This window comes from Bison bison, unplaced genomic scaffold (genome assembly GCF_000754665.1).
Source record: "Bison bison bison isolate TAMUID 2011002044 unplaced genomic scaffold, Bison_UMD1.0 scf7180017864465, whole genome shotgun sequence".
NCBI classification, from domain to species: Eukaryota; Metazoa; Chordata; class Mammalia; order Artiodactyla; family Bovidae; genus Bison; species Bison bison.
Window position 1 is genome coordinate 4,197,500 of NW_011495026.1, and position 9,772 is coordinate 4,207,271.

General features: G+C 38.9%; 1 protein-coding gene and 1 pseudogene across 1 annotated transcript in view; both read right to left on the reverse strand.

The window, feature by feature from the left end:
- Window positions 1–9,772, reverse strand: part of HSPA4L (heat shock 70kDa protein 4-like) — a 61,961-nt gene that overhangs the window by 6,069 nt on the left and 46,120 nt on the right. The window contains exons 17-18 of the mRNA XM_010860257.1: window positions 8,702–8,821; window positions 4,757–4,918 (exon numbers count right to left, since the gene is read on the reverse strand). Coding sequence (XP_010858559.1) covers window positions 4,757–4,918; window positions 8,702–8,821 — 282 coding nt within the window. The remainder of the gene's footprint in view (window positions 1–4,756; window positions 4,919–8,701; window positions 8,822–9,772) is intronic.
- Window positions 848–1,407, reverse strand: LOC105003220 (annotated as a pseudogene).

A 9,772-nucleotide genomic window follows, 5' to 3' on the forward strand; every position in this document is an offset into this window, starting at 1 on the left:
GACACTTTCCACTGTTTCTCCATCTATTTCCCATGAAGTGATGGGACCAGATGCCATGATCTTCGTTTTCTGAATGTTGAGCTTTAAGCCAGCTTTTTCACTCTCCTCTTTCACTCTCATCAAGAGGCTTTTTAGTTCCTCTTTCTGCCATAAGGGTGGTGTCATCTGCATATCTGAGGTTATTGATATTTCTCCTGGCAATCTTGATTCCAGCTTGTGCTGCTCTCAGCCCAGCATTTCTCATGATGTACTCTGCATAGAAGTTAAATAAGCAGGGTGACAATATACAGCCTTGACGTACTCCTTTTCCTATTTGGAACCAGTCTGTTGTTCCATGTCCAGTTCTAACTGTTGCTTCCTGACCTGCATACAGATTGCTCAAGAGGCAGGTCAGGTGGTCTGGTATTCCCATATCTTTCAAAATTTTCCACAGTTTATTGTGATACACACAGTCAAAGGCTTTAGCATAGTCAATAAAGCAGAAATAGATGTTTTTCTGGAACTCTCTTGCTTTTTCCATGATCCAGCGAATGTTGGCAATTTGATCTCTGGTTCCTCTGCCTTTTCTAAAACAAGCTTGAACATCAGGAAGTTCACGGTTCACATATTGCTGAAGCCTGGCTTGGAGAATTTTGAGCATTACTTTACTAGCGTGTGAGATGAGTGCAATTGTGTGGTAGTTTGAGCATTCTTTGGCATTGCCTTTCTTTGGGATTAGAATGAAAACTGACCTTTTCCAGTCCTGTGGCCACTGCTGAGTTTTCCAAATTTGCTGGCTTACTGAGTGCAGCACTTTCACAGCATCATCTTTTAGGATTTGAAATAGCTCAACTGGAATTACATTACCTCCACTAGCTTTGTTCCTAGTGATGCTTTCTTTTTTGTTTTTTTAAGAGAAAAGCACTTAACATTTAATGAATTTCCCAGCATGTGGCTTCAAGCCACCAGGACACAGGCCCCAGGCCCCACCTACACCCTTAATCTTCTCCTCAGCTCTTCTGCTGAAGAATTTGGCCTTCACAATGACAGGCTGCTTTGGGAGCTTTCCTTTCCCCAGATCTTTGTAGTAACCTGATGGCACTACATCAATGACAGGAGCAGCTCCTGTCTTGTTCTTGGCAGCATTTACTCGTGTCTGCTCACTAACCATGGTCCACAATTTATCAAGATTGACAGTCGGGCAGAAACTCTGGTTCCTCTTAAGTGGTAATGCCTCATACCAACTTTCCCAAAGTATCCTGGGTGATACTTGTCGAAGTTGATCCTGTGATGATGCATGCCACCAGCATTACCTTGGCCTCCCGGGTGTTTCCGGTGTTTGCTGATGCGGCCGTGGCCATGGCTCACGTGGCCCCTAAGTTTCTGGGTCTTCCTTAGTCTGGATGGCATGTCGGCAGCCTAGACGAAAGAGCCCTAGTGATGCTTTCTAAGGCCCACTGGACTTCACATTCCAGGATGCCTGGCTCTAGGTCAGTGATCACACCATTGTGATTATCTGGGTCATGAACATCTTTTTTTTACAGTTCTTCTGTGTATTCTTGCCATCTCTTCTGAATATCTTCTGCTTCTGTTAGGTCCATACCATTTCCGTCCTTTATCGAGCCCATCTGTGCATGAAATGTCCCCTTGGTATCTCTAATTTTCTTAAAGAGATCTCTAGTCTTTCCCATTCTGTGGTTTTCCTCTATTTCTTTGCATTTATCGCTGAAGAAGGCTTTCTTATCTCTCTCTGTTATTCTTTGGAACTCTGCATTCAGATGCTTATATCTTTCTTTTCTCCTTTGCTTTTTGCTTCTCTTCTTTTCACAGCTATTTGTAAGGCCTCCCCAGACAGGCATTTTGCTTTTTTGCATTTCTTTTCCATGGGGATGGTCTTGATCCCTGTCTTGGTAGTATACACTAACTTCACTTTTGGAAAACAGAGTAGCTTTTTCTGTCGAAGGAAAAATAAGCCATGGAAGTAAATTCAACTTAATAATTATTTCAGATATTATATCCTTGGTTTTTACAGAAATAAAAGACCATTTCAGTAATGCTACTGAAACACTTTATATTCTTTCAAGACCAGTGTCACAGAAATTGGGTGGGGTGGGAAAATAGGAGGTAACATCCTGGGGGAATGTTTTAGTTGGCAAACTGTTCTTGTCACACTCTGCCTCTCACCTGGTTAGGAGTAAGTTATAATAGATTCTCTGTAAAACTTTCTCAAAAAGGAAAATAACTCTTACTGCTTTATTATTAAAAAAAAAACCCAGTTTGGCACAGAAGTTGCTCAACATCACTATTCATCAGAAAAATGCAAATCAAAATCACAATGATATGTCTCATACCTGTCAGAATGACTGTGTTCAAAAAGAACACAAATAACATTTTGGTAAGGATATGGAGAAAAGGGAACTCTATGTACATTTCTAGTGGAAATGTAAATTGGTATAGCCATTATAGAAAACAGTATGGAGGTTCCTAAAAAAGCTAAAAGTTGAATTACTATATGATCGATCCAGCAACTCTACTCCTCAGTATCCAGAAATAAATGAAAATACTAATTTGAAAACACACATGCACACCAGTGTTCCTAGCAGCATTATTTACAATAGCTAACATGTGGAAGCAACCTAAGTGTCCATAAACAGATGAACAGACAAAGATGTAGCATATGTATACAATGGAATAAAAAGAATGAAGAATGAAAACTTGCTGTCTGCAGCAACATTGATGTTACTGGAGGGTATTATGCTTACAGAGAGACAAATACTATATCTTATTACTTACATGTGTAATCTAAAAAATAAATGAATATAACAGCAACATAAAAAAAGACTTACAGAGAATAAACTAGAGGTTACCAGTGGGGAGAGGGAAGTGAGGGACAAGATAAGGATACAGGATTAAGAGATACAAACAAATATGTATAAAAGAAATAAGCTACAAGGATATACTGTATAACAGAATATAGCCAATATTTTAGAATAACTTTAAATGAAGTAAAATCTGTAAAAATATTGAATCACTGCATATACACTTATAATGCTGTCAATCAAATATACTCCAATAAAAAAAAAAACCCAAACCTGTTTTTAAAATAAATCAAATACCTATGAGCATACTGAACCAGACTTTAAAAAATCACCTGATATGCCATCTCCTCTGGTGGTAGTGGTGTAGTTGCTAAGCTGTATCTGACTCTTGCTACCACATGGACTGTAGCCTGCTAGGCTCCTCTGTCCATGGGATTTCTAGGCAATGGAATGGTTTAACTTTTCCTTCTCCAGGGGATTTTCCCAACCTAGCAATTGAACCCTGGTCTCCTGCACTGCAGGCAGATTCTTTACCCACTAAGCTACCATCTCTAGATTATTAGCCTTTTGGTGAACATCCTTCTAGATATATGTCCATGCACACATATATCCAAACATACAAATCTTAATGAACATGCTAATTTATAGTGAGATAACTTTAATTTAGATTCTGTAATCCTTTTTCATGCATCATGCATAAATCTTTTATCTCAATATATGTACTGGGCTTCCCTGATGGTCTAATAGCTAAGAATCCATTTGCCAGTGCAGGGGACACATCAGGTTCAATCCCTGGTCTGGGAGGATCTCACAGCTGCAAAGCATCTAAGCTTGTGTACCACGACTGTTGCGCCTGTGCTCTAGAGCCCACAAGCCACTAACTAAGCCCATACACTACAACTACTGACGCCTGCGCTCTGCAACAAGAGAGGCCCACACACCATAAGGAGAGTTGCCCCTGCTCACCCCAACTAGAGAAAAGCCCATGCACAGCAACAAACACCCAAAGCAGCCAAAATTAAATCTGCAAAAAAATGTTTATTTTTATTAAATACTATGGTTAACTATTATAATGTATATGCATCAGTTTATCTAATTTCTTATTGATAGGTATTTAGGTTGCTGCCAGGTTTTTGGTATCATAAGCAGGGGTTTATATACTTATGCAATAGTCAAAGTGAATTCCTAGAATTGTTATTTCTGCATTAAAGGTAAACTCATTTTAAATTTCTATACATTTGAAATGATTTCCCAGAAAAAAGCAGTAACAAATATAACCAAACTGCTCAGGGAAAGGTGTCCATTTCTTCACACCCTTGGCGATTATGGCAAAGATTGTAAATGTAAACAAATAACCAAATCAGAGAAAAGAAATTTGCATTTCTTAGATTAGTAACAAAGATGAGTATCTTTTCATATGTTTTTTAGACATGTATTTCTTTGTCAGCTGTTTTTCCAATGTCTTATTTTTCTACTTAGATGCTGATCTTTATTATAAAGTTTATCCCCATGTTTTTCATGATGTTTTCTGTAACTTTTGACATTTTCAGTAGTAACACTTGTTTTAACATGGAAAGTTTATCTCGGAAGTAAGATTTTACCATGAAATTTTATACATTTCAAACTATGTCAAAAACAAGCATATACCGTGGTTTTAGAATGGAGATTCAAAAGTTTTATCTAGCCTAGAAAAATCAGACATAATCTTTAGTTGTTGCATTGTTTTATTTTATTGCTTTATTTTACACTTAAAATCTAAAAGCTGTTTTGTGTGTAAGACTAATTAAATCAAGAAACATGATCCACCTAGAATCTTTTTACCCCCCCCCCAAATTAAAGATTAGCCTCAAATTCCTATTTCTGTTTTTCTGTAAGTTGATTACTTCTCAGAGTATGGCTCCCATTAAAAAATTTTAGTGACTGAATCCATTATAAAACAGAAGTTTATAGTTTCTTACCTTTGACTTTGCAACTATTTCTGAAACTTTCACCACAGGATCTTGAGTGAGACTTAGTTTGTTCTGTGCATTCATCTTACTGTTCAGCCAACTCATGGCTTCACTGATATATTTTTCAACCTTTTCAATTTCAGCAGGATCCAAATGATCGTATCTTTCATCCTATTAGGGAAAAAAAAAAACTTAATGAGAGGTTTTTCAATAAGCACCAACTTATTAATAATTTCTGCTTAAACGATTTAGACTCTTATTGTGTATCTCACACATACTCACATGAAGAAGCCATTTACAAATTACATAGAACTGAAGAAACTGAGAGAAAGAAAAATCAGTATGCCTTTTTAAGAGGAAAGGCCTTCTGAAGAAGTCAGGTTTGGAAAGGAATGACTTGTGAAGAATATTAAAACTGAAAAGTAGTTTTCAGAAAGAAGCTGCATGGAATTAAATCAGTCAAGGAGTAAAATGAAATAAGGTAAGTAGGCACAAGCAAGCTAGACAGAAAATTCTGACTCTATACAGCAGACTCTGATTAAGTTGTTGATAAGGAGAAATGAAAAATAAAATTGAAAAAGACACCTGCAGCTGTCACATGTAGAAGACAATCTAAGAAGTCATGGTTTAGACTGGTGGTCTCAAACCAGAAAGAAGTGATGGTGCAACATACGGAAGGAGGATCTCCTCCCCATCCATCTGTCTACATACTTTTAAAAAATCTCTAGCCTGAACATTTTCCCTGAACTCCCAACTCTATCCAACTTCCAACTTGAATTCTTATTTGAAAAGTTTGAAACAACTTACCTGTGTTTCAAATTCACTATTACCTCCCTATCTACTCTTCCAAGTTTTGCTCATCTTAGTAATTAACAACTTTATCCTTTCAGGCCGAAAATCCTTAAAGTTATTTTGACTCCTCTTTCTGTTTTATCTACATAAAAATTATCAGCCCTGCCTTCAAAGTATATGCAGAATTCCAGCCACTTCTTCCCCTTCCACTGTCCAGACTTAGGGTTCCGTCACTTCTTGCCTGTGCTATTCTAATGATTTAACTCGTCTTTCTGCTTTTTTAGACTTAAATCATGCTGCTCCTATGTTCAGAAGCCTCCAATGGACTCCTATCTCAGGGTAAAAACCAAGCTTTTATAATGGCCCCTGGGCCCTGCATGATCTGGGAACTAATAACCCCACCCCTACTGTTCTGAGTCCCCTTGGGTTCCTTGCTGTTACTCCAGCACTTCCTTTCCTTGAGATTTTGCAATTGCTTCCTGTCCCCACCCCTACTTTTAGAACATTTTTCTTATAATTATCATACATCTTGAACCCTCCCTCAGCTCCTTTAATTCTCCCCTCAAATGATGTCATCTTATTAGTCTGCCTTTCTGACAAGTCTCCACCTCTGGCAGTCCCTTACTTTTCCCACAGCTCTTAGCACCATCTGACTTCACTAACCCATTACTGTCGATCTTTTCCCACAAACATATTAGAATAAGTTCAATGTTTTGTTTGATGCTGTAGTTCCAGCACCTTGAAGAGAGCATGGAACATAATAAACTCAAAATTCTTGAGCATAAGTGAAGTCTTGCCTTGCTCTGAATAACAGTTTACAGCATCTTCAGGAAGCTTTTGACAGCATGGCAAACACTAGGTTGTAATAATAATAAACAGACCCTCCAATACCAGATTTGAAATATTCTTGGTGTTTCTATTTGTCTGCTTGTTCCTTCTTTTCCATTATCCTTACATTCTATTTGTACCTGTATGGACACTGACGTTGGCAGGCACATTCACAATTGATTGGTACCTGGATTATTCCTTTAGGTTGGTTGGACTGCACTCTATCTTAAAAAACGTACAAATCTTTTATTTCTAAAATAAGTAACCACCTTTCCCACACTGTGTAGTGAAAAACAGTGTAGCTGTTAAGGGTTTGTATGTTGATTTTAGACTGCTTAGATTTTATCCTGACTACATCACTACTTCACAAGTTGCTTAAGCACTGCTATTTTCCTATAAAATAACATTCTTGTCAGAACTGAGGTAATCCATGCAAAGTGCTCAAAATTTAGTAAGTGCTTGATAAATGTAAACTATGATAATGCCCTCCCCTAAACCTTTGGTGCTGGTCTCTCCAGCCCACTGATGGAGTTTTAACATCAATGATAAAATCTGGGGGAATTACGGTGAATATTTAAAATTTTAATCGGCAAACTTGGGGGCTCCCTGGTGGCTCAGTGGTAAAGAATCTGCCTGCAGTGTAGAAGATGCAGGAGACTGGGGTTCGATCCCTGGGTCAGGAAGATGCCCTGGAGGAGGAAATGGCAACCTGCTCCAGTATTCTTGCTGGGGAAATCCCATGGACAGAGGAGCCTGGTGGGTCACAGTCCACAGGGTCACAAAGGGTCACATGACTGAGCACACACACAGAAAACCTGTCCTGAAGGGAAAATTAAACCTGCTGAGTTTAATAAAGTTATTCTGGAATACTACCACGCCCATTCGTTTACAAACTTGTGTATTTGCTCTTGCACTACAACAGCCAAGTTGAGTGTATATAGTAGGCCTGCAGAACCTAAAATGTTATTTGTTCATTTAAAGGAAAAGTTTGCTACCCTCTCGCAGAATGGCTGCGATCCAAAAGTCTACAAATAATAAATGTTGGAGACGGTGTGGAGAAAAGGGAACCCTCTTACACTGTTGGTGGGAATGCAAACTAGTACAGCCACTATGGAGAACAGTGTGGAGATTCCTTAAAAAACTGGAAATAGAACTGCCTTATGATCCAGCAATCCCACTGCTGGGCATACACACTGAGGAAACCAGAAGGGAAAGAGACATGTGTACCCCAATGTTCATCGCAGCACTGTTTATAATAGCCAGGACATGGAAGCAACCTAGATGTCCATCAGCAGATGAATGGATAAGAAAGCAGTGGTACATATACACAATGGAGTATTACTCAGCCATTAAAAAGAATACATCTGAATCAGTTCTAATGAGGTGGATGAAACTGGAGCCTATTATACAGAGTGAAGTAAGCCAGAAGGAAAAACACCAATACAGGATACTAACGCATATATATGGAATTTAGAAAGATGATAACAATAACCCTGTGTACGAGACAGCAAAAGAGACACTGATGTATGGAACAGTCTTATGGACTCTGGGGAGAGGGAGAGGGTGGGAAGATTTGGGAGAATGGCATTGAAACATGTAAAATATCATGTATGAAACGAGATGCCAGTCCAGGTTCAATGCACGATACTGGATGCTTGGGGCTAGTGCACTGGGATGACCCAGAGGGATGGTATGGGGAGGGAGGAGGGTTCAGGATGGGGAGCACATGTATACCTGTGATGGATTCATTTTGATATTTGGCAAAACTAATACAATTATGTAAAGTTTAAAAATAAAATAAAATTAAAAAAAAAATAAAGGAAAAGTTTGCTACCCTCTCCTTTAGAGGGAAAAAAAAATCAGTTTAATTTTGTCAAATCTTACTGTTACATCCAAATGCAGCTAACTTTTATATAACTAAATATTTGAGGCTAAAAAACAGTGGAAAGGCTAAGAGTAATAAGACAGATCTGGGCACAAATATAAAAGAATAAAGGACATGGGAGTTACAGATAAGCAAAAGACTGGAAGACCAAGAGCAACCAAAAGAGGCACCAAGGGACAAAAGGAATGCTGGCAGAGTCCGGTTTCAAAGATGCCAGTAAAAAAAGGCTCAACAAAACCTCTTTTTCACTGTATCAATAATGAAATCCCTAAGAAGAAAACAATGAATTTGTTCACTGGACTAATTCAGGGAATTCTAAAAGATTAAAACCACACAACTGCACTTTGGTAGCAACAACCGCTCTGCAGTTGAGAACTTTTAAGATTTACCCCATCCTCTGCATACCACACACATTACCATTACCACCAATTTACTTTGAGTTTTAATACCTTGTTTCTGTATGCTTCTGTCACTTTCATGACAAGTTGGATCTTTTTTCCCAAGTCGTTTAAAGCTTTTGGTCTTTCTTCATGTTCCATGTACCTTACTTGAATAGGCTGGCCATATTTCTGTTAAGTTTTTTAAAAAGAAAACGTTATTAACAGAAAACAACTTTTATTGTGGTCCACTGGAGGAGGAAATGGCAACGCACTCTACTGTTCTTGCCTTGAGAATCCCATGAACAGTATGAAAAGGCAAAAAGGTATGACACTGGCAGATAAGTCCCCCCTCGCCCCAGGTTGGAAGGTATCCAATATGCTACTGGGGAAAAGCAGAGGGCAACTTTATTCATAGCTCCAGAAAGAATGAAGTTGCTGGGCCAAAGAGGAAACAGTGCTCAGCTGTGGATGTGCCTGGTGGTGAAAGTCAAGTCCAATTATGTAAAGAACAATATTGCATAGGAACCTGGCAATAGATGTGAATTTGAGCAAACTCTGGGAGATAGCAGAGGACAGAGTAGCCTCAGTTCAGCTCAGTTGTGTCTGGCTCTTTGTGACCCCATGGACTGCAGCACGCCAGGCCTCCCTGTCCATTACCAACTAGACTTTACTCAAACTCACCTCATTGAGTCAGTTATGCCATCCAACCATCTCATTCTCTGTTGTCCCTTTCTCCTCCTGCCTTCAATCTTTCCCAGCATCAGGGTCTTTTCAAATGAGTCAGCATTTCGCATCAGGTGGCTAAAGTACTGGAGTTTCAGCTTCAACATCAGTCCTTCCAATGAACATTCAGGACTGATTTCCTTTAGGATGGACTGGATGGATATCCTTGCAGTCCAAGGGACTCTCAACAGTCTTCTCCAACACCACAGTTCAAAAGCATTAATTCTTTGGCACTCACCTTTCTTTACAGTCCAACTCTCACATCCATACATGACTACTGGAAAAACCATAGCCTTGACTAGACGGACCTTTGTTGACAAAGTCATGTCTCTGCTTTTCAATATGCTGTCTAGGTTGGCCATAACTTTCCTTCCAAGGAGTAAGCGTCTTTTAATTTCATGACTGCAGTCACCATTT